The sequence below is a fragment of the Mustela erminea genome, chromosome 20 (assembly GCF_009829155.1).
Source record: "Mustela erminea isolate mMusErm1 chromosome 20, mMusErm1.Pri, whole genome shotgun sequence".
NCBI lineage: Eukaryota > Metazoa > Chordata > Mammalia > Carnivora > Mustelidae > Mustela > Mustela erminea.
This window is the reverse complement of record NC_045633.1, coordinates 6,604,677-6,630,369: the sequence shown is the minus strand read 5'-3', so window position 1 is coordinate 6,630,369 and position 25,693 is coordinate 6,604,677. Positions and strand designations below refer to the sequence as shown.

General features: G+C 41.9%; 1 protein-coding gene across 9 annotated transcripts in view; it reads right to left on the bottom strand.

Annotated features, from left to right (window-relative positions):
- Nucleotides 1-24,686, bottom strand: part of TNRC6A (trinucleotide repeat containing adaptor 6A) — a 100,941-nt gene extending 76,255 nt beyond the window's left edge. For 2 of the 9 annotated variants that reach the window (XM_032328432.1, XM_032328437.1), the window contains exons 1-2: nt 24,579-24,682; nt 23,043-23,090 (exon numbers count right to left, since the gene is read on the bottom strand). In XM_032328432.1, the coding sequence (XP_032184323.1) occupies nt 23,043-23,090; nt 24,579-24,628 (98 nt within the window). In that variant the 5' untranslated portion in view covers nt 24,629-24,682. Of the gene's footprint in view, nt 1-7,125; nt 7,293-20,653; nt 20,819-23,042; nt 23,091-23,490; nt 23,940-24,578 lie in introns of those variants that run through there. The other 7 variants (XR_004281998.1, XM_032328434.1, XM_032328439.1 and 4 more) reach the window with 7 other exon arrangements.
- Between the last annotated feature and the right edge of the window lie 1,007 nt (nt 24,687-25,693).

Below are 25,693 nucleotides of genomic sequence, written 5' to 3'. Positions count from 1 at the left end.
ACCTAAACCTTCATCCACAATATCAACAGACAACCAAAAATCAGATACTTGATGAAAATCAACAGAGAAAGAGAAAATTTCTAACTGCCCTGAGGAAGCAAGGAAGCTTCCCAGAGGGAACATTATAAATAACAGACAGACAAGGCAAGGTTCAAGGAACATGAACCAGACATTTGGGGAACTGCAAATAATTTATCAAGGCTGAAAAGCAGATGGCATTGGGGATGCAGAAGAGAAAATGGGAAAGACAAGCAAACACAGGGGAAACTGCAAGGGATGCCACCAGGCGGAGCTCAATGAGATCCCACTCGAAGCTGGCTTGCTGACGGAGAGGCACACAGGTAGGCAGTGAAAAACAAACCGAGTGACATCACGGATGACTGCCGGTGACCCTGCAAGGTTGAGTATGTGACTGCTGAAGTCAGTGAGAAGCTGGAAGGAGATAACTGTTGCCATACCCCTTGTCATTTTGTTCCAAGTAGGACTGCCATGTGGCTAACGGAGTAGCAAAACAGACTCACGCCAACCACAACCATGACTCATTCTCCCCTCTTCTGTGTGAGGGAGGCAAGGAGAGAGAGCAAGCTCGCTCACACTGTAATCCTGGGTAAGTCAGGGACCGAGCTAGCCACACATATGATTAAGAGTAAACTCAGTAAACAAATGAACTTGTATCATTGTCATGTCATCCATCAAAAGCAGATTACTAGCTCTAACTACTTAATCCTCTACAGCCTCAGTGCCCTCCTTAAAACTGGAGATTAATTTCTGTACTTCTACTTTGCACCACTTTTGTTAGGATTAAATGAAGGTGCTTAGTTAACAGAGTCTCTAGTAAGCACTCAATGCCTAGTTAAAAACTCCTCTCACCAGTTCTCAGTGGGATCCATGACTGCCTTTACTTTGGTCAAGATTTATGGGCACTTATGATACAGAAACATCAGGAATCTTCAGCATTTGTTCTCCGTGTCCTCCTGTGATTAGACACAGGTCCTTGATCTGATCTTGTTTTCTGTCTCTATAATTCTACCCTATGGCATGCTCCCTTACTATTTACCTGGAATTTTTCTCTCTCCTCAAATTTCATTCTGAAGGCTTTTTGATGAGGTTAGCAAGTATTTTCCTAGCCCAAAATGGTGGCTTTAGTAGTTAAAAGATGTAATACATTAGCTCTCAAGGAACTATTACAGTATCAGCTGATACTCTAAGCACAGCGGCAAGTTTGGTTCTTTAGCACTGTCACCACCGCCAACTGACCATACCTGACCCACATCTTCTCCTTCAGAAAGTTAAGTGGAAAAATATATAAATATACCACCTGTGCCCAAACGCTGGCTTTCAGGATTTAAATGCTAGTAGATTCGTTTAAGACATCTGACTCTATCATTTACATATCTATGAAAAAGAAAGGGCTGATGGATCTGATAGGTCTAAGTGGTCCATCATATTTGACATACGCTCCACAAAGACAACATTCCAGTCAGCAATCATTCATTCCTTGAATTGGGTACCCAATTCTGCAAGTCCTGGACCTAGGAACGAGAACAAACTTCAAAGTGATTAAAATGTCAGTGATTAAGAATGTGTGGGTGGCTCAGTCAGTTAAGCGTCCAACTCCTGATTTCAACCCAGGTCATGATCTCAGGGTTGTGAGATCAAGGCCTGGGTTTCAGGCTCTGTGCTGAACGTAGAGCCCGCTTAAGGCTCTCTCTGCAGGAGCGCCTGGGTGGCTCAGTCGTTAAGTGTGTGCCTTCGGCTCAGGTCATGATCCTAGAGTTCTGAGATCGAGCCCCACATCAGGCTCCCTGCTCCAGGGGAAGCCTGTTTCTCCCTCTCCCACTCCCCCTGCTGTGTTCCCTCTCTTGCTGTGTCTCTCTCTGTCAAATAAAAAAATAAAAATCTTAAAAAATAAAAAATAAGATTCTCTCTGCTCCTCCCCACCCCCACCCCTTTCTCTCCCTCTATAAATAAATAAATAAACAAATAAACAAATAAATAAATGCCAGTGACTATGTTGGGCACTTTATGTATATTTTCCCATTTTACTATCACTTTTTAAAAAGTGATGACGATGTGGGACGCCTGGGTGACTTAGTCAGTTGGGCAGCTGCCTTCGGTTCAGCTCATGATCCCGGTGTTCTGGGATCGAGTCCCACATTGGGCTCCTTTCTTGGCGGGGAGCCTGCTTCTCCCTCTGCCTCTGCCTGCCACTCTGATTGCCTGAACTCACGAGCTCTCTCTCTCTCTTTCTGACAAATAAATAAATTAAAAAATAAAAGTGATAAAGATGTTACCCGTTTACTGATGAAGAGACTGAACCACAGGAAAGCGAAATTAATTGTCCAAGGTCATACAGCTAGTACAGGGTAGAGATAAAATTCAAATCAAGGCTCTCAATGTCCTGGTCTTTCCTCTAGAGCATGAAACCTCCCACAGTAAAGTACTAGCTCCTTTTAGGAGACACAAAGAATAAATCCTTTGGCCTGAGACAGATTAACTGCTTTATCTTCTTCCTTACAATGTACCTTTTCCCCAGACTATATGCCTCCACAATCCTTTCCTTATATCCTTCTACCTTTTATAAGAACACTTAAAATGTACAGCAGGAAAGACAAAGTAATAGATTTTCAAGAATCATGGCTGTGTGACAGGAGCAAGAACCGGGAAAAAAAAAAAAAAAATCAAAGACAAAGACTGAACAGCGACTGGTCTGAAGAGGGAATCAGGTACTAGTGATCTTTAAAAGAGCAACTGCAGGGGCGCCTGGGTGGCTCAGTGGGTTAAAGCCTCTGCCTTCGGCTCAAGTCATGACCCCAGGGTCCTGGGATCGAGCCCCACATCGGGCTCTCTGCTCAGTGCAGAGCCTGCTTCTCTCTCTCTCTCTGCCTGCCTCTCTGCCTACTTGTGTTCTCTGTCTGTCAAATAAATAAATAAAATCTTTAAAAGAGCAACTGGCTCAGTCATTAAGTGTCTGCCTTTGGCTCAGGTCATGATCCCAGGATTCTGTGATAGAGCCCTGCGTCGGGCTCCCTGCTCAGTGGGAGGCCTGCTTCTCCCTCTTCAACTCCCCCTGCTTGTGTTCCCTCTCTTGCTGTGTCTCTGTCAAATAAATAAATAAAATCTTAAAAAAACAAAGAGAGAGAGAGTGCACTTAACTACAACATTTATTTCGTGAATGTCTGTGGGAGATACAACTAGCAAATGGCTGTAAGTCCCACATCTGAGGAGTTCAACAGCTTAAAAAAAAGAGAAATAGGAAAGCTCGAATGGTACCAGAAACGAGCAGCAAAAATGTTTGTCCTCGAGGAAAAACTCATCATGGAAATGCCAGGTGCATGACAGAGTACACAGGATGCTATGGCCTACACAGTATGCTATGGTCTGTGTAAAAAGCGAGAGAGAGGATATGCACCCTCCTTTCCCTGTATGTGTGAAAAATGACTGTGAAGGAACACCTAAGAACAAACAGTGACTGTAGGGAGGAGAAGGGAGGAACTAGGCCAGTGGCGGATGGGAGGAAGGCTCTCACTGTACAAACCTTTTCACATATTTTAATTTCTGATTCATCTGTGAATGATAGCATTGAAAAATGAAATATTAGGGGAGCCTGCGGGGCTCAGTAGTTTAAGCACCTGCCTTCAGCTCAGGTCATGATCTCAGGGTCCTGTGATCAAGTCCCAGTGTCAGGGTCCTCACTGGGTGGGTAGTCTGCTTCTCCCTCTACCCCCACCCCCGGCTTGTGCTCGCGCGCGCTCTCTCTCAAATAAATAAGTAAAATCTTTAAAAATAATTAAATATTAAAAAATTTTTCAAGCATTAATATTAAATAAGTAGGTTTTAATATTTAAAAGTAAAAGACTATTCTCAGTTTCTCGTTTGCTGGGAGATTTGGTCATGGGTGCATGCTATATTTTGTTAGATTTCTTGCCTGTGGCAACTGAAATGGTTAAATGATTTCCATTTTTTGATGGCTAATGTGATTAACTGTATTGATGGATTTTCTAGTAGTGAACCAAGCTTACATTTGTTAGTATAAACCAAATTCTAAATACTACTTGTGGGGCGCCTGGTTGGCTCAGTCGGTTAAGCGACTGCCCTCGGTTCAGGTCATGATCCCAGGGTCCTGGAATGGAGCCCCACATGGGGCTCTCTGCTCAGCAAGGATTTAGTAAAATAGTAAAGATTTTTTTTTGGCTTCTCCCTCTCCCTGCCTGCTACTCCCCCTACTTGTGCTCTGTCAAATAAATAAATAAAACCTTTAGAAAATTAATAATTTTTTTTAAAAAAATACTATTTTTTAAAGACACTGCTAGATTTTCTTTTTGATAAATGCAGATTAAAAGATGAAACTACAGGGCACCTGGGTGGCTCAGTGGGTTAAGCCTCTGCCTTTGGCTCAGGTCATGATTTCAGGGTCCTGGGATCAAGCCCCGCATCAGGCTCTTTGCTCAGCAGGGAGCCTGTTCCCCCTCTCTCTCTGCCTACTTGTGATCTCTGCGTCAGACAAATAAAATCTTAAAAAAAAAAAAAAAGATGAAACTATAATGTTATACCCTTTTTCTTCTTTTTTTTTTTTTTAAACTAATTTTACTGGTAAAATGTTCAAGAGTAATAATATCTGGCAACAATGAGAGTTAAAAGGTTCTTTCTCACATTTTACACTGCCAGTGGAAAACTACTACAATTTGTTGGGAAGTACTGTGGTAAGAATTTTAACAACTGAATTTATACACATTCTAGCCAGCCATCCCATTCTGCAGAATGTTATCTGACAGCAATAAATCTCTAGAACGCATGGCCATGTGCCCATCATACTTCACTGCAATGTCCACAAGGGCTGGAAAGCAGAAAAACAGAATGTCCATCAATAAAGAAATGATTCTTCTATGGCATAGCATAGCATGTTGTATTGAAAAGGAACTGATTTGTTTATTGATAAGAAAACAAGTTCCTTTTTATTAATTTTTTTTAAAAATTTTACTATTTTACTAAATCTTTAAAAGTTACTATTAAGTTACCACTACACTCAGCATGGGGCTCAAACCCACAACCCCAAGATCAAGAGTCATATACTCCACCGACTCAGCCAACCAGGAGCCCCAGGAATATTCCTTATTTAAAATAAGAAAAGCACTGTGCTCGCTTCGGCAGCACATATACTAAAATAAGAAAAGCACTAAAAGCATGGACTCAGGAGCTCAGATCCCAGGTTTGTAATCTCAACTTTGCCATTTAAAAATTACTTTAACTTGTTCATATTACTTAAACTCCTTATGTCTCAGTGTCTTCATCTATAAAAGTAGATAATAATGACTACAAACTTTTTGTGAGAATTAAATAAATTTATATATATATAAAAAATAAAAAAATAAGAAAAGCATATTGCAAAAATGTGAACATGTTATCCCATAGTTTTTTCAAGCTTTCTGTGTATGTATGTGAACTTTATACAAATTTAGATAAAGACACGAGGAAACACTCGCCTAAACTAGGAATAGCAGAGTAACCTCACAACTGGACCAACTACTTAAAGAAATTATTATGTTTTTTAAAAAGTGCAAGTCAGGGGCTCCTGGCTGGCTAAGTCAGAAGAACATACAACTCCTGATCTCAGGGTAGTGAGTTCGCATCCCATGCTGGGTGTAGGGATTACTTAAATAAATTATTAAAAAAAAAAAAAAAAGTATATCTCAATTTGAAATGTTGTGTTACGTGTATGTTACTTTTGTAAATTAGTACTAAAGCAATGTTTATGAAAACACCATAATATCCAGGATTTGCTTTCACTATCCAGGCCCCACCCCATGGCTCCAAAAAACAAAAAGAGAAAAATGCAACATGATTAACAAAATGTTGGCAATTGCTGAAACTGGATAATGGGTCCATTTATCTTCCTGATTCTGTTCTCTTCTAATGCATATGTTTGAAATTTTCCACACTAAAAGATAAAAAATTACAAGCCTCCAAACAAGTGATTAAAGGCAACAAGATGGGAGATTAGAGACAGAGGAAGAAGCAAAAGTGTGTCAGAACCAGAATCCTGGGAGCTGGAAAAGAAATGGGGAAGGCAAGGGCCCATGATGGCAGCAGGACACATCTGCGATCTAGAATGCCCATCCTTGTCTTGCTCTTCCTGATGCTTGATGGGTCAGTTTTTTCTATATCCCCAACATGACTATCGTTAAAAGTAATCACTTCCAAAGGGTACTCTTGTAAAATGCTGAAGTATGGACTAATGAAGCTCACTGTTGAAGAATTTGGAAGTATCTAATAGCAGATTCTCAAATGTGACTATGTTATGATCCATTAATTCCAATCAAAGCCCATAAAAAAGAAATTGTACAAAAATAGATACTGCAAAATAGCCTAAAAGCCAGTCAGTAGAGAAAAGTTATCAGAGCATAATGCACTCATACCCTCAAATCCTACAGTAGTTTAAGAAATGGAAGGGAGTTTGTAGATGTCCATGGTGTGCAGAAGAGTTAACAGCAGGTCTAAGACTGCGATCCTTAGAAAGGCTGGCCCTCGACTGGTATGAAGGAAGCTGGACTTCAGAGAGGTTCCCACCATTCCCTAACTGGTAAGGGTAAACTGTACGAACAATACAGTTTATGCTGAAAACCTTTCCTTTTGGGAATCTGGAATTTTAGTACCTGTTAGACAGAGGGTGCACACGTGACTGGCCCCTAACAGAAACCTTGGGCACTGAATTTCTAATGAGCTTTCCTGGTAGACATTTTACACATGTTGTCATAATTCGACACTAGACAAATTAAGCATGTCCTGTGTGACATGACAGGGAGAGAACTCTTGGCAACTTGCACCTACTTTCCTCTGGAATTTGTCCAATGTGCCCTTTCCCTTTGCTGATACTTTTGATGAAATAGATCATGGTCATGAGTATAACTGCATGCTGAATCCCGGGGAATCATCAAACCTGAGAGTGGTCTTGGGGACCACCTGACAAACATGAATTTACAGGGAAAGATCTCTAGGACATATTTCTGAGTCAAAAGAAAGTCAATATTCAGATCAGTGTATCATTTGTTAGAAAAACAAGAAGAAAATCCCATTACAAAGTACCCATTTTCCACAGTACAGTAGGGAAGCAGACCCTCAATGTACCTGGATGAGGTGACTCTGTATCCAAAATTATTTAGTGATAACCTCCACAGTGTTTAGCCAATAAAATAATAATACTGGCTTAGGAATTCCTATAAGGCGGGGCACCTGGGTGGCTCAGTCATTAAGGAATTCCTGCAAGCCAAGCAGTCTCTGCGGACTGGGAGAACCTAAGCAGAAAACACAATTTTATTTTATTATTTTTTTCTTAGGAAACATAATTTTAAGCTATAATTTTATAGAAACAACTTAAACACACCTGAAATAAGGAAACAAGTAATCATTTGGTGGAGGCTGTAAAGCAAGTTTAGGAAAATAAAATATGCACATGAGCTGTTAGAGCTATGGAAGGCTTCAAGGAGCAGTAAAAGAAGCTGATCTTGAAGGATCTTAAAGAAGAATCTTCTACAGTGAGGTGGGCCTTTTCAGGCAAGGGAGCACGGAAGGGCATGGACACCAGCAAAGCAGGGAGACTTGTCAGCATGGTGATTTCAGGGAGCAGGACTGACAGGGAAGAACAAGGGATGAAGAGCTCCGTGAAGTTGGACATACGTTGCTAAACACGGTAAGAAAGCTGCTGCAATAATTCGAGTAAAGGTGCGATGCTCTACGCCAAAATGGCAGACTGAAGCGGAAATGAAAATCAAGAGTAACACCAAGGTAATCATGAGAAACTGGAAAAGCTGACAGTAGTAAGAAGAATGATAGGAGAGGTAGATTAATGGCAATTCCAGATTTTAGAAAGTAAACATTTTAAAATGGAGGTTCTGCTGTTAAAACTGATTATACAGTAATGCGACAAGGAGTTACTGCTTGTTTTATGAAACAGAAGACCTAGGACAGCGCTCCAGAGGGCCCAACTAGTCTATCAGTCAGCAACTTACCATAAGGCTGCTCATCACAGGCAGGAGCCAGCTGTATGCAACAAGCGGGTTATGAAAATACATTTCACATCTTCTGCCAAAAATGCTCTTCTCCTACTTTTCCCCTTACACTCTTTCTCCCAGCCTTCCTGCTTCCTCTTTTTCAGCTGCTTGCCAACCCTCCCTTCTCTTTTCGTCCTTCTCATCCTCCTACACGTAAATTAATCACCAAAGCCAGTCTAGCACCCCACAGCACAAAGCCACCGGTAACCGTCAAAACTATGATCTCGCCACATGGTAGAGATGGAAACCCGGCTGCAGCAAAAATAGGCAAGAATGAAATCAGGGGTTTGGAGAAGTTTTTCAAAACCTCTGGCAGTGATATGAAGAAAACAGAGTAAAAATGAAGTTTTACAAATAAAGACGACTAGTACTTATTTGCAGGTAGAAAAGGGGTCAGGGAATAAAAGTACTGGAGAAAGTGGCAGGGCGGGTGGCACAAGAGAGGCCAGTTTCCAATCACGGCCAGTTTAATTTCCACAAATGCTGAAGGAGTTCAGTAAGTGATGCGTCCATGAAATGAATAGTATGCAACAATGAAACAGAGACGACCGTCCGTGTTCTGGTAGGAAAGGATCTGAAGGCCTGCAGTTAATTGGAAGAAAACTAAGGTTCATATACTATGTTTTGTGTTAAGAGGAAGCAAGAGATAAAAATATGTATCCCCACGTTTTGTGTTTGCATAATGCTGGAAACACACATAAATAACAACACCTATTTGTGACAGGAATGTGGGGCGCAAAAAGGACCAGAGAAAGAACGGCAGCAACACTGTGTATTTACAGATACTACTGGATTTTGAACCATAGAGCACAGACCAAAAGCTTAGCTGTGGGGGCATGGGTGGTAGTGAAGTCAGCATACCTTCCTCTTAAGAATGAAGGGAAAACAGGGACCCCTGGGTGATTTAGTGGGTTAAGGCCTCTGTCTCTGGCTCAGGTTGTGATCCTGGGGTCCTGAGATTGAGCTCCGAGTCAGGCTCTCTGCTCAGTGGGGAGCCTGTTTCCCTTCCTCTCTCTGCCTGTCTCTCTGCCTACTTGTGATCTCTGTCTGTCAAATAAATAAATGAAATCTTTAAAAAAAAGAATGAAGGGAAAAATAGGATGGAGAGAGCAGTGACTTATCAGATGACAGAGTCTGGATCTCTTCAAAAAGAAGAGGTTGTGTGTAAAGGAGGCTTCCACTGGCCCCATAATCTAAGCAACAAAATAAGGCAAATAAACGATTACAACCCATTGAATAGAATAATCTAAGAATCTATGAGTCCTTACTGATATTAACAAATGGATGGATGGATGAACAAACAGGGTAAAGGGAAAGATCTTGAGGCAGAACATCAACTAATGTAGAAAGAATGACAGCCCTGAAAAGTCACTATTTGGTGATCCATTGATTCAGGCAAAAATCCTGACAAAAAGCAAGGTATTTTACACAGTCTCTAAGTTCCCCCAACAATAATTATTAATTACAAAAGCAAAAATCTGAATTTTATGGTTACGAACCTGACTTATTACGGCCTTAACCAAGTAACTGCAATTATCATCATTGGTAATGCGACAAATGAACACCACACACCTCCTGACAGGACACGTGAGCTAACACACACATGTTCTGCGCTACTCCTGCCAAAAATGCATAACCTGAACCCAGTTGAGAGGGAACATCACAACAGCTTCCGGCCTCCAGAGCTGGGGGAGGGTCCATTTCTGCAGCTTTAAGCTGCCATGTCCGTGGTGGGGTTTCGGTCATGGATGCACCGGAAAGCCAAGAACAAAGGTGTTGGTCCTAATGTGTGCTGCTGACTTGCAATCTCAGTAAGAAAGGACTATCTGCCCTGGGGGGCATGTTCTGTTCCCAGCTCACTCTGAAACAGAGCAGCTGCGCAGTCCAGGGAGCAGGCCTTGGGTTGGAATCTGTGTGTGGGTTTTCCTGACAGCCCCACAAGAGGCACATTGTACCCCAAAGCCCCCTGGACATTCACAGTACCCCATCCTTGTCTCCTTGCTTTGATTCCTTCTTGCCCCATCTGGCAGGAGGTTCATAAAGGCATATTCTGTGAACAAGGACTAAAGCCCCAAACAGCAACCTATGGAAAGTGTCATTGGCCCTTTGAAGTCAAGTGAGATCGGCCAGCATCATCCCTTTGGGCCTTGACTTGTAGCAAATATCTAGGGCTGGGTGTCTGGCCCATGTGAATATTAGAGAGGAAGTTTTAGAAGGATCACTGGATTTGGGACTGGTTCTTACAAAGCAACAATATTAAAAATCATTTTGTTTAAAAAAAAAAAAGAGAGAGAGAGAGGAAACATCACACAAATATGAACTGAGAGACATCCTACGGAATGACTAGCCTGGACTCTAAAAAATACCAAGATCTTCAAAAACAGAGAAATTTCCAGAATGCAGGTGACTAAACGAACGTGAAAACCACAAGCAACCTGTATTCCTGAACTGAATCTCTAACAAGAAAAAGTTTTCTGATTTACTCTAAAAAGCATTATTGAAATAACTGGCAAAATTTGAGCAAGATCTATAGCTTCACTATTAAGACTGTACCAATATTACTTTGCCAATTTTGATAATGGTACTGTAGTTACTAAGGAAATGTCTTTGGGGTGCCTGGGTGGGTGGCTCAGCCAGTTAAATGTCTGACTTCAGCCCAGGTCTTCATCTCAGGGTTGTGAGTTCAAGCCCTGTGTTGGCAACCTACTAAAAAAAAAAAAAAAAAAAAAAAGTGTTTGATTTTAGGAAATAACTATTTAAAAGTTTTTAGGGCTAAAGGAACATCATGCTTTCAGGTCATTCTAAAAGGATCCAGAAAAAAAATTACTGGTTTTTTCTTGTATGTAACAAGAGAGAATGATAAAGCAAATGTGTTTGAATGCTAGCATCTGAGCAATACAGGTGAAGGCTATTCAGGAATTCTTTGCTCTATTCCTGCAAAATTTCTCTAAATCTTAATTATTTTAAAATTAAAAGCTTACCGGGCACCTGGGAGGCTCAGTGGGTTAAGCCTCTGCCTTCGGCCCAGGTCATCATCCTGGGATCGAGCCCCACATCGGGCTCTCTGCTCAGCGGGGAGCCTGCTTTTTCCTCTCTCTCTGCCTGCCTCTCTGCCTACTTGTGATCTCTCTCTGTCAAATAAATAAATAAAATATTTTAAAAAATGAATAAATAAAATCTTTAAAAAAATTAAAAAGCTTAGAGGGGCAATGGGTGGCTCAATCGTAAAGTGTCTGCCTTCAGCTCAGGTCATGTTCCCAGGGTCCAGGGAACAAGACCCGCACCGGGCTCCCTGCTCAGCAAGAAGCTTGCTTCTCCCTCTCCCTCTGCCCCTGCTTGTGTCCCCTCTCACTGTCTCTCTCTGTCAAATAAAGAAAATCTTAAAATAAAACAAAATAAAATAAAATAAAATGCTTAGGTTGAGGACAGTTGGGTGAGATTAGAAACAGAACAGATACCCTCCACAATGACAGAAGCACTCTGTAGTTTGCAAGTGCTCTGAGAGATTATCCATTGGAAGCTGAAGGATGACACACAGAACTGATGTTACTGCTATTTGACGCTTAGAAACCAAAGATCAGAAGGTCTAAATAACTTGTACGGTAGGTACAAGGTAATGGTAAGGCTGACCCAAAACCTGGTTTGCTAAACTACCCTCCTAAATTCTACTCTTCTTTTGAGGCTTAAGTTAATTACCAGCTCCTTCATGATTCTTTCCAACTCCCACAAACTTCACCCTTCACCTCTCATTAAACAATGTTCATTTTCTAATTATTTCGGATGTTAATCTCACTCTTCCAAACAGGACTAATTGCTGCTCTGAGGGCAAAAACCAGTTCTACTTGTATTGTACACCCCAGCATTGGGCACTGCAATTAAATTCCTGCTTCTATGCTTTTACTAGCACTCTAACTCTATCACCAACCACCAAAGAGGCATTCTTTTCACTCTTACTTTTACCCACATTCTGGTTAAGGACCATGCTACTTCAGTCTCCAATACCTACTTGTGTAAGCACCTTATTTCTCTTAAGCCTCCATCTCCTCGTTTATAAGAAGTCTCAAACTGTACCTCCTCTCCAGGGCTGTTGTGAAAATTAAATTAAGTAATGCAGAGAAAGTGCTTAACAGATGTATATAAGGTATACACTCATTGTTAGCTACAAGACTTTGTTAGTACAAAACACTGCTCCAAAGCTAAGGTTAGGGCACAAAGGTTCCAAATGAATGGAGAACCTACAGTAGAAAACAGAACTGATGCAGTTCTTTGAGTGGCTATCAAGAAGACAAAAGATAACAAGTGCTGGTGAGGACACAGAAGAAGGAACCCAGTGTGCACTACTGGGAATGTACACTGGTGAACCAATTACAGAAAACAGTTTGAAGGTTCCTCAAAAAAATTAAAGATACAACTACCAGTGAGCCAGTAATTCCACTTCTGGGTATACAACCAAAGGAAATAAAACCAAGGTATCAAAAAGGTTATCTGCACTTCCATGCTGACTGCCCCATGATTCACAATAGCCAAGATATGGAAACAGCGCAAGTGTCCACCAGTGAATGATGTAGATGTGGCACAATGTGTCTATGTTGTGTGTCTCTACACATGAGGAGTATTATTCAACCACAAGAAAGAAGGAAATTCTGCCATTTCCGACAACCTGGATGGGCCTTTAGGGCACTGTGCTAAGTGAAGTCAGTCAGACAGAGAAAGACAAATACTGTGTATCACTTATACATGGAATCTAAAAAAAGATGAACTTGTAGAAACAAAGTAGAACAGTGGTTACCAGGGGTATGGAATGGGAGAATTGGGGAGATGCTGTCACAGTATACAAACTTGCAACTAGAATAGGAGTAAGTTCTAGAAATCTAATGAATAGAATAGTGATCACAGCCAACAAAACTATTATATACTTCAAAGTTGCTAAAAGACTAGATCTCAAATGTTCTCACCAAAAAGGAATGCTAATTATGTGACATGACAGAGGTGTTAGCTAACACTATAGCGGTAATGACACTGCAATACATAAACATATCGTATCAGCACACTCTACACCTTCAACTTACACACAGATTCCAGTATCTTTAAAACAAAAAACAAAACAAAACAAAAAAACAGCACACAAGGGCAATGCATGGACCGCTGGGGGGCGGGGGGGGATGAGTTGTCAATTATATATATATAAAGCTGGAAAAAATTAAAATTGAAAAGCAAAAATGAAAACAGAACTCAATACATAAGAACAATTATTATAGCATAACAAAGAATAAGGTAGATGCCAGAACAATTCAAGACCCCAGATTCCAAACCAGACCAAACCAAGTACCAGGTACCAAAAAAAGACAAAGATATCAAAACTCCAGACCAAACTCTTATGAATACAGACACCAAAATCTTCAACAGAAGACTAATAAATTGAACCAGCAACATATAAACAGAACTAATGACCATGCTCAAAGGAGATTTACTCCAGGAATTCAAGGTTGGTTTAACATATGAAAATCAATATACTACAACATATTAACAGAACAAAGGACTGAAACTACATGATCTCACTAGATACAGAAAAAGCATTTGACAAAATCCACCCTTTCATGACAAGACAAAAACACTCAAACTAGAAATAGTAGGAAACTTCCTTAACCTGATAAAGGCCATCGACAAAAGCCCACAGATCACAACACACGTAACAGCTGAAATTGAAAGCTTTTCCTCCAAGATGAGAATTGAGACAAGAATGTCTGCTCTTGCCATTTCTAGTCAACACTGTACAGTAGGTTCCATTCAGAAAAACTGAGCAAGAAAAACACAAAAAAAGGCATCAAGATTGGAAAGGAAATTGTAAAACCATCTCTATTTGCTGATGATACAGTGTTATAGAGGGAGAGTACTAAAGAATACACACACACACTGACTACAAGAAATAATAAACAAGTTTGGCACAGCTGCAGGATACAGGACCAACATACAATATCAACTGATTGGGGCACGTGGGTGGCTCAGTCAGTTAAGCATCCAACTCTTGATTTCAGCCCAGGTCATGATCTCTTAGCCATGAGATCAAGCCCTGCACTGGGCTCCACGCTGAGTGTGGAAGTCTGCTTAGGATTCTCTCTCCCTCTGCCTATCCCCTACGCCCCCCAACCCACCGTGTGAGAGCGCACACACACTCTCTTAAAAAAAAAAAAAAAAAAAAAAATCAATTGTCTGATGCACTACAACATAGATGAACCTTGGGGACATTATACTAAGGGAAGTAAGTTAGTCACAAAAGGACAAAAATTGCACAATCCCACTCATATAAGGCACCTAGAACAGTTAAATTCACAGAGAAAGAAAGCAGTATACTGGTTGCCAGGAGTTGAGAGGATGGAAGAATGGGGAGTTGTTTTTTAACAGGTACAGAGTTTCAATTTTGTAAGATGAGAAGAGTTGTGGAGACCAATGGTGGTGACATTTGCAAAACACTATGAAAATGTAGTTAATGTCACTGAAATGTACACTCAGAATTGGTTAAGATGGTAAATTGGATATCACAAAATTTTAAACTTTTGTGCTTCAAGGGACAACATCAAGAAAAAAGGCAACCCATTGAGTGGGAGAAAATATTTGTAAATCATGTATCTAATAAAGGACTTGTATCTAGAATATATAAAGAACCCTTATATGGCACTGGCTAGCTAGTTTATAGGGCATGAGACTTCTGATCTCCTTTGATCTCAGGGTTGTAAATTTAAGTCCCATGTTGGGTGTAGAGATTAAAGATTTTTTTTTTTAATTCATTTGATGGGGTCGGGGGCGGGGGGTGGTCACTGGGAGAAGGCGAAACAGGCTCCTTGCTAAGCAGTGAGCTCAACGTGGGGCTCAATCCCAGGACCCCAAGATCATGATCTGAACCGAATGGAGACGTTTAACCAACTGAGCCACCCAGGAGTCCCTTGAAATTACTTAAAAATAAAATCGTAAAAAAAAAAATTCTTATAACTCAACAATAGAAAAATGACCATCTGTTAAAATGGACACAGGATCTGAATAGACCTTTCCCCAAATCAGACACATAAATGGCCAATAAGCATGCAAAAAGATGTTCACATCATTAGTTATTAGGGAAATGCAAATCAGAACCACAATGACATACCACTTCACACGAAGATAATAAAAACAAACAGTAACAAGTGTTGGTAAGGAGAAACCAAAGCCCTCATACATCACAGTAGAATGGCTCAGATACTTTGAAAACAGTCTGGCAGTTCCTCACAAAGTTAAACACAGAATTACCATATGCCCCAGCAATTCTGCTTCTAGGTACGTGCCCAGATGAATTGAAAGCATTATGGTCACTCATCCAGGAATGTTCGTATCATTGTTTTTCATGACAGCCCTAAAGTGAAAACCCTAATAGTGCTCATCAACTGATGAATAGAGAAAGAAAATGTGGTATATCACAGTGCCTGGCTGGCTCCATCAGAGAAGCATGTGACTCTTGATCTTGGTTGGGGTTATTGAGTTCAAGCCCCACATCGAGCATAGAGATTACTTAAATAAACAAAGAAAAAAAATTTTTTTTAATGTGGTATGGGGTGCCTGGGTGGCTTAGTTGGTTAAGCATCTACCTTCAGCCCAGGTCGTGGCCCTAGTGTCCTGGGATTGAGTCCCACATCGGGCTCCTGGATCAGCAGGGAGCATGCTTCTCCTTCTTTCTCTGCTGCTCACCCTGCTTGTGGTCTCTTGCTCTGCCACTCCCCCCTGCTTGTACTCTCTCACTCTAACAAATAAAATCTTTTTTTAAAAACATGGCATAGGGGCGCCTGGGGGGTGGTTCAGTAGATTAAAGCCTCTGCCTTCGGCTCAGGTCATGATCCCAGGGTCCTGGGATTGAGCCCCACATCGGGCTCCCTGCTCAGCAGGGAGTCTGCTTCCTCCTCTCTTTTTCTCTCTCTGCCTACTTGTGATCTCTGTCAAATAAATAAATAAATAAAATCTTAAAAAAAAAAAAGACTGTATTTATTTATTTGACAGAGAGACACAGAGAGAGGGAATACAAGCAGGGGGAGTGGGAGAGGGAGAAGCAGGCTTCCCGCTGAGCAGGGACCTGACGTGGGGCTTGATCCCAGGATCCCAGGATAATGACCTGAGCAGAAGGCAGATGCTTAAGGACTGAGCCACCCCGGCACCTCATAAATAAACTAAAAAAAAAAGTTGCAGCAGTGTAGAAGATGCACTTGATGCCCCTTCCTATCTTTACATGGTAAGAGTCTCAGGTACACATATGTCTCATGACACCTGGAGCGTCACAAGTAGAACACTATGTAAAACCTATCTCTCTGACATCCTTTGTATGGTCAATTATCAAACAGTGAAGTAATGCTTAAAAACACATTTAAAAGCACTGCATATCTGAGCACCACATAGTACTATTTCCTTGTGTTTTAGAGGGCTACCTCAAAAGAATAAGAAAAGACCAAAGTCAACAAAACACAGATGTCAAAATTATAAAAATATTCAATTATCACTGCGGCAAGCTGCTCAGTAAATGCTAGCTGACTCAAATCCCTTATTAAGAACAGCGAAACAAGTGACTCGGTTTAATCTTGTTGGTTATTATACCAAATCCAATCAATCGCTATTTGCAGAAATTATCTTTTAAGGTTCAAAGTATAAAATTCCTTAACCGAGTTTCAATCGGTTGTTAACATTCCATCTGAACAGGGAAGTCAGCTGAGTCATCCACATATAACAGACTGCTGCAGATTCAAAATGCTCTTCCCTAGTTACAAGAGTAGAAAGGCTAGGATTTCTGCTTCATAGCCAACTCACACACCCAGAGTATGCAAATCATTTTAAAAATAAGACCACCTTCATAGGAAATTTAAGCTATATTTATTTCCATGGGTCTTGTTTTTTTTTTATTTTTTTAAGAGAGAAACTACGCCTTTGTCGAACATTACTTTCTCTCTTTGAATCTTAAAATCTTTTCATTGCCATTATTCAGCTCCTCTGATATCCTCCCTGTAACATGTTGTTTCTTACTCTTTGGGGAGCCATGACCCTTTGAAACCAGATAAATGCTAAGAACCATCTTTTTTTTTTTTTTTTTTTAAAGCACATATTCAATTTTTCAAAGTACTTCATACCATCTGTATCCCTGTATAGAATCCAGGATGAGAGTCTCTGTTCAGTGGGACATCCTTTTTCAGGATGCAGATCGCAAGCCCTGTTTTATTTTCTGACCCAGGCTATCAGTTTATCAGTGGTGAAAGCTGAAAACAAGCAGCTTTCATGTCTAACAATTAGGGAGCTACCTCCAGAATGACCCTTCAAAAAACTGCCCTTGTCACAAGCAATCAGTTTAAACATGAAGACGTGTAATTACTGTAACCTCAACTATTTAAAATTATATCTCAGTTTGACCTAATTGTTGGCATGTCTGAAAATGAAAGAAACAGAGTGAGCAGGAAGGTAAAAGTACTGGGTCCACTTTCAGCTAATTTGCTTAAAAATGGTGGGGGAAGGAGCCCAATGTGCTGTCCCGAGGGCACATAACCTATACATTATTCCTGCCAAAAAGCGTCCGGGTGGCTCAGCGGGTTAAGCCTCTGCCTTCAGCTCAGGTCATGGTCTCAGGGTCCTGGGATGGAGCCCTGCATCGGGCTCTCTGCTCAGCAGGGAGCCTGCTTCCTCCTCTCTCTCGTCTGCCTACTTGTGATCTCTATCTGTCAAATAAACAAATAAAATCTTAAAAAAAAAAAAAAAGCTTTAAAAAAAAAAAGGTTTCACAGTATCTAATCCTACAGAAACCATCAGAGAAATCCAAACCGAAGCCTGCAAAAACTAGTGTGGATGACTCCAAATGTCAGTGTCATGAAGGGGAAAGAAGAGGTGAAGAAGCTGCCTCGGATGTAGGGAAATTACTGACGCTGAAAGCAACTCTGGGTTAGGGAATGAAGGGCCAAAAACCCAACAAATGTTTAAAAAGTCATTAGGATGGCTGGGAAAATCTGAGTAAGAACAGAAGGGCATTGTGACAAAGTTAAACTTACCTGTGAGTGATCATGTGATTTTAATACAGAATGCTCTTATTCTCAGGAGATGTGTGTTGTCTTACTTAAGGATGAACTGGCCACGATAAAACTATATGGCAAAATATTAATAATAGGGAGAGATAGAGATGTTTGCCGCACTATTCTTGCTATTTTGCTGAAGGTTAGAATGATTTTTTTTTAATTTTAAATGGGAGGACATTTTGACTTTGAGTGAGACTGTCATAAGTCATTCTGAGCAGAAAACATACAGCACATTCTATTTTTGTCTCTCCAATCATGGTCAATACTTCTGAGGTTGCCAGAAAACAGAACTGTAAGGGACTTTAATTTATACTTGCAGACTTACTTCAGAAGCCAAAAACACAAGAGGTTACAGAGTGGTACTCAGACTTTTTAATGATGTTCATATTTAAATTTTCCAGAGGGTTGTTACGCATTTTTAAATTAAGCTTCCAGTTTATGATTCATTTATTCTATCAATTGACTACCACATAGCTGCCAAATTAAGAGAGGAAGAAACCTACCAATATGAATTTGTTGGCCCACAAACTGTATCACAGGAAAGCAACAGAAAACCTTAACAAAACTGGAAGTAATTTTTTTTTCTCAGGTAAAGGTGGATGAATTGCAAGTGTAGGATCCACCTTATCTAGAGAGACCTAATGCTCTGGTTTATTCCTGCTGTCCCTAATCTTTTCTTATTTAGCACCTGTCCCGGGAAAAGGTGCCTCAGATAACAATGTCCCAGTTTAGATGCTACATTATATGGCACTACAGCATCTTTAACAATTTTTCCTAAATGATGGTGTTTAACAGTTGGTTTAGGGAGGAAAAATCAGCTAACATGAAGTGTTTAACTTTTTCGTAAGACAATATACTCTACATTATAGTAATAAATCAATTACTAAAATGGGCACAAAATGCATTAAGTGTTCTTACATTTTCAGAAAGAAATGAGAAACCTAAGTTATTTTTCTATATGCATTATAAAATAAAACACTGCACATTTGCAAGACCTCAGTAGTTAAGAGTCAAAGACCTGTTGGAATCCCAGCTCCGTCACTTGAGAGAATATAACCTTGACTGAGTTACTGGATCTGTCTTAAACCACAGCTTTCTGACTCGTAAAATGGAAGAGATCAGAATCCTGGCAGGTCTCTCTAATCTCAAGGTCCAGCTCTAAATACTGAATGGTTCTATGCCTTTGGCCTCCAAAATATTTTTTAAAATTAGATCAGTTGCCTCAGATTTTTTTTACAACTAGCAAATGTAGCTTACCATCTTCTCTCACCAAACTCCTATTTCTGCTCTGATCTCTCTTCTGTTCAGAGGCTGGGGCAATCTCTTATTCACCCACGACGGCGTTTAGACCCCTCTCACAACTAATCCCAGTTTAGTTGGCTGCCAAATCCCAGATTCCACTTTCTCAGTATCTCCCACTCCCAGCTCTTTTCTCCCAACACTTTAATTCAGGTCTTCATCAACACCTGCCTTATTCTATCATACCACACCACCTTACCCAAGAGCATGTAATAGCTCCATACTACCAACAAGATCTATGCCACAAGATCTAAGTCCTCAACCTAATACTCCAGAACCTCTGCATCTGGCCCTGCTCTTCCGCACCAATCCAAACTACCCACTGCTATTTCAAAACTCCCTGTACTTCCGGGGATTTTGTACCACTAGCTCTGTTGTTCTTACTCTGCCCTTTTCTCAGCCTTTCCAAATTGAGTTCATCCTTTAAACTTCAGTTCTAGGGGTGCCTGCGTGGCTCAGTCGGGTAACCGTCTGCCTTCGGTTTAGTCCTGATCTCAAGGTCCTGGGATGGAGCCCCGCAGCAGGCTCCCTGCTCAGCAGGGAGTCTGCTTCTCCCTCTCCTTCTGCCCACCCCCAGGGTTTTGTACACTCTCAGATAAATAAAATCTTTCCAAAAAAAATTTTAAAAATAAAGTTCAGTTCCAGTGGTGACCACTCCCACCCCATCACAGTTCCCTTTTTTGAATGTCCAGGATAATGACATAAAGTGACACATTTTAACGGCCAACAGTGTATTTAAAAATATAGTTTACCCCAGGTAGTAAACTAAATTTCTCTTCTGCCAATTCTGTTTGACTGGTACTGGCTACCTGGCACACTGTCTTGAGGATTTGCCACTCAGCAGAGGGAAAGGAGAATGACAACCCAACACCAACATTCAGAAACTAGAAGGTTCAATCTAGGGGCCCACACAATAGGATCTGTACTTCCAATGTTATTAAAAGATGTAAAAATTAACATTTAAATATTTAACATTAAAATTTCATATGTTTGGTTATCTGCAGGGAATATGAAGACCTAGAATGACAGTTCTCAACTGGGGGTGATTTTGCCCCCCAGAGAACATTTAGCAGTATCTAAAGACATTTCTGAATGTTACAACTGGGAGGGAGTGCTACAGGCAGATGCTGCTGACCATCCCGCAAGGCACAGGGCAGACCTCACAATAATAAATTATCTGGCCCAAAATGTCAACAGAGCCCAAGTTAAGAAACTCTGATCTAGAAGTATCAAATGTACCTGTGGGTTCTGCCTCCTCAAAGATATTTTCAAATTTTTCAAGATGAAGAACCATGCCTCTAAAAAGAGACGATACAATATGATCCGAAGCCTGACAGCTCCTCCAAAACCAGTGATGTAGCCTCCTGAAAGTTACTTAACCTCTTTGTGCCTCAAAGTCTTCATCTGTAAAACAGGAATAATAGTACCTACCTCACACAGTGATCCAGGGCTCAGATGAGTCCATGTAAAGTCTTCAGAAAATGTGCCAGGCAGAGAGTAAGCATTCAGTACACTTACTACTTCTGTTCTTCCCCTCCCAAGTGCCTAGCCTTGCATTTGGAACATAGAAGATGCTCAAGAAATGTTTGCTAAAGGAATACAGAATACTGCCTTGATTTCCTGGGGAAAACATAAACGCTTCAAGACATACACACTCTCCTTATGTGGGAAAAAGGAAGCACAGACATAGAGATGGAGCTGAAGGCAAGCATTTGCCCACCCAATCGCACCTCTCCCTCCTTGGAACCTTTTAACCTTTAGGCAATGCTACCCTCCCACAGTCCTGATATACTGCCTTGAAACCTCCTTAAAAATTGTTGCTCCTCCTTGTGCCTGATTACCAACTGCAGTGTAGAGCTATCCTTAAATATGGAATGAGATGGTAACTTAACCCCTACACCATCTACTTTGTATTAGTTATTTATGTACATATGACAGTCTTCCTACCAGATTGTACATGCTCCCTATGGCCAGGGATGACACTGAATTCCTTTTCATACAACCCAGGGGGCCTCACACACCTTAGGAACTGACTAGCCCAAATCTCTCATTTTATAGATTACATACAGAGGCTAAGTGATTTGCCAAGAATCAAGGTCATATTGTAAGTGGCAGGGCTGGGATTCAAACTCTAATACATAACTTATATAGAGACTCTACGTTCTCTCCAACTGTAATAGCACATGAAAATTATACCTGGTAAAGGCAATTTTTAATTAAGCCCCAGAAAACCTCCATAGAAATTATACTGATATAGTTACCTAACAAAGCAAAAATGGAAGGAGAAATAGACTCCAAGCTCCCTGCTGCTGAAAATTCAATCTGTTTTCTTTAATGGTCTCATATCTTAACATTTTTTTTAAAGCTTTTGACAACAAAAATTACTAAATGTCTAAAGAACAGTTGTTTTATCAGTCATGTCAGGCTTAATTTCCTTGAACCAGTCCCCATAATTTTAAGAAATGATAATTATAAGAAAATCTCTTATTTGGTAAGCCAGTGATGCCCACCCTTCACACACTGAGAAGACTTTTTTTAAACTATCTCGTTACCAGATTAGTATCTATAAAACTCAAAAGACCAGCAATTTGGGATGATTTTATATGGTGAAAAATATTCACATGATTTGAACTGAGTGTTATTAACCTCACCCTAAACGTAAAACTTACAATCGTGAAGGACAAACTACATTTAAGACTTAAGATAGAGGAGAGATTTTATTTTATCCTGTCCAAGTGAAAAAGAAAGCTGCTCACTGATAAGGTTCATCCAGAAGTTTCTCTGAGTTTCCCCATATGATTCGAAAGAAAGCGGCCAATAAAGACAAGACCGTAGGAAAATGAATTTGAAAAAGAGTTAAATATAATGCAATGCTCTGATGCTTTAAGCAGTTACAGCTCGCTAAAGATAATCCTTTCCACAAAGGCTACGTTTAAAAATAAAAAAAAACTCCCTTTGTGGTGGAGATTTAAGTTACCAGTGCAAAAACACTCAGGCCCAGCAGAAACGATAAGCATTTAATGGGAACAGATTTTTTAATTATTTTACCAGTTGATAAAAAGAGCACACACCGAACACAGACACAAATGTAGTTTCAAAAGAAAACAAAACGCAGTTTATGCTCGGTAAAGTTCAAGGGCAAAACTGTTTCCAGTGCAACAGAATCTGCCTGACTACAATGTGTTGGGGGGAAAAAAATGCGAACATAGTATCTTCTTATAAAGGCAACAATTTGAGTTACAAAGTAATAACGGGGAAGCCAAAACAGTTTGACAGCCCGCCATAAGGGCCGCCTCAATCATGAGTCACACAATGCCTGCAACCATTTACAATAGTAATTAATGCACAAGTCCCCTAATTAAATTCTAAAAGGTTGAGAATGCTTTAACTAAGTTTACAAGAATTGCTTTTCGCTGTTTTTTCTTCCCCCAAAGAAAAGAACACACGCGTAATTACGCATCTCCCCGCAATCCCTCCATACAATATTCCCTCCGGCCTCTTCTCCCGAATGCCTATTCCCTGCGTGCGAAAAGAAAATGACACGGGGGAACTTCTAAACCCAGAAAGGACGAACCAGAGTGGAAATACACGATTAATGGGGCGACAGACGGAAGCTCGCCCATCTTACCTGCTAAGATTCCTTTCTACGTCTTTGGTAGCTTTAGCTTCCAATTCTCTGCAAGAGAAAAGAAAAGAGAGAGAGAGAGAGAGAGAGAGATGCGCGTGAAAACGGAGCCGCTGCGGCAGAGGCTCGCGCCGGGGCGGATGGGGGAGGGGAGGGGAGCCCGGGGGTGCTCACAAAGCTGCGGGGCTGCAGCCCGGACTGCGGGCAGGAGGCGCGGGCGAGCCGCAGCCCCCGGCCCGGCCCTAGCGGCGCAGCGCGGCCCCTCCGGGCCTCCCGCCCGGCCTCCGCAGCGGCGCCCCTACACCCCCCCCCACAGCCGGGGCCCGAAGTCTCGGGGACGCCCGCCGCCGCCGCTGCCGCCGCCGCCGCCGCCGCCGCCGCCTGCAGTCGCGGGCCCTGCGGCAGCGCCCCAGGCTCCTCCCGCCTGGAGGGAGGCCCCCGCCCCACTCACCTCATGTGTGTAAAGTGCACGAGCAAGTGGGGCGCGGCGAGTGAGGCTCGCGAGCCTCAAGCCCTCCGCAGCGCCGCGGGGAGAGGCCCGAGCCGCTGCACCAGCGCCATTTTCTACACCGACCCGCTGCCGCCGCCGCCGCCACCGCCGCCGCCGCAGGCCCCAGACCGGAAGTGAATGCCCTGTTCGGCAACCCCTTCCGGGGCCGCCGCGGCCACCGGCCTCAAGATGGAGGCCCTAGCAACTAACCCCGCAGCCGGGGCAGGCCCTTGGCAACCACCCGGGTGCGGCTAGCGGTCGGCCGCCGGACCTCCCTGAGGGGAGCGTCACCGCCTCCGAGGCGTCTTGCACAGCGGCTGGGGGCCCGCCGAGCCCCGGGCCCAGCCTCCGTCGCCGCGGCCGGCTGCGATCCGACTGGAGTCCCGCCCCTCCTCCTTCTCCTTCTTTGCTGCGACACAAGTTTCCTTCCCTGCCGCCCGGCCCCTCCCCCACCGAAACACACCAAAAAAGAAAAAAAAAAAAAAAAAAAAGGGCTAAACCGCAAATTCTACGCCTGCCGCAGCAAGATGAGCTCGCGCGGCTTTTGAAATCCGGCACTTGTAATTATTTTTGACCTTGGGCCAATTATTTAACCTCTCTGCTCCTCTGCTTCCTCCTCAGGTAAAGAATGCATACCTGAGGCGGACTGTGAGGCTTAAAAGCGATTTTTATCCACCGAATTTTGCAGACCGTTTGACTCAGCAATTCCCCCTGGCATGAATTTCTGTTCCGAAAACAATCCCGGACATCGACAAATATTTCACCGTCAACATGTTAAGTCCCGGGGATGAGGACGGTGAAAAATTTGTAAACGTCCAAAATGTCCAACACTCCGAGGTGGCTTTAAAAACTGAGTTACTGGCGTGCGTTAGGGTACTGCAAAAATGATGGGGAAGAAGAGGAACGGCGTGGGGGAGAGTGGTTACAATAGAGTAAGTGAAAAAGCGGTTCCAAACTCGCTTCCACGGTAGGAAACATGTAGCTACAATACGATACAGACGTGGAGTAAAGGAAAAATATCGAAGTGTCCATGGGGGAGTCATACATACCTACAGGTAGATACAGCAATATACTTGCACGTAGATACAATAAGATACATGTGTTCCTGTGTATATGTGGATCTTCTTTCCGTCCTCTCCAAAAGCCTTTTTTTTTTTTTTTCCCTCCTAATCAAAAGATGATCCCGCCTTTGGATGCTTAAAATCCATTCCTTCGGGACCTCACTCTAAGGATCATCCTGTTTTCCTCTTTCTAAACTAAGTCTTTCTTTCCATGGGATTTCAAACATGCCCAAATCTCCCGCATTAAAAAAACAAAACCTCCCTTCACTGCCCGGTTCTTATCCTCTCTGAGGGAGATGTGTAATAAATAGGTTAAAGAATAAATGAAAGAATGCACAGAAAGTCCTAAAGCACATGCACCAAAATGTTAACTGATGGTATTCAGCGGATTTTAATTTTATCTGGCTTTTTTATTTTGTTTCATTTTTATACAATGAGCATGTTAAAACACCCCCCCTCCCCCCACGCACACACACAAAATTTTTAAAAACCAGGTTTATAGGAGTGCCTGGCTTGTTCACTTGGTGGAGCATGTGACTCTTGATCTTGGGGTTGTAAATTGGTGTCCCACATTGAGTGTAGAGATTAAAAAATAAAATTTCTTTTAACAGAGGGCCAGAGGGAGGAGGGAAGGACAGGGGGAGAGAGAAAATCTTAGGTAGGCTCCAAGCCCAGCACTGCGTCTGAGATCATGACCCCTGCTGAAATCAAGAAAACAACACTTAACCGACTGAGCCATCTAGGCACCCCAAAAATAAAATCTTAAAAAAAAAAACGTCATGTGGGGCGCCCGGGTGGCTTAGTCAGTTAAGCATCAGATTCTTGATTTTGGCTCAGGTCATGATCTCCGGGTCCTGATCTTGGGGGCCTGGAATTAAGTCTTTTTGGGACTTCCTCCTCAGTGGGGAGCCTGCTTCTCCCTCTCCCTCTGGCTCTCCCCCTGCTTGTGCACTTCCTGTCAAATAAAGTGTTAAAAAAAAAAACAGATTTACACAACGTGAAATGAAAGGGCACCAAATAAATGCTAAGTGACTTCTTTTCTGGCCATCATCGCTAAGGTCCATACATAGATATATTTGGTTTGGGTTTTGTTTTTTTTTTAA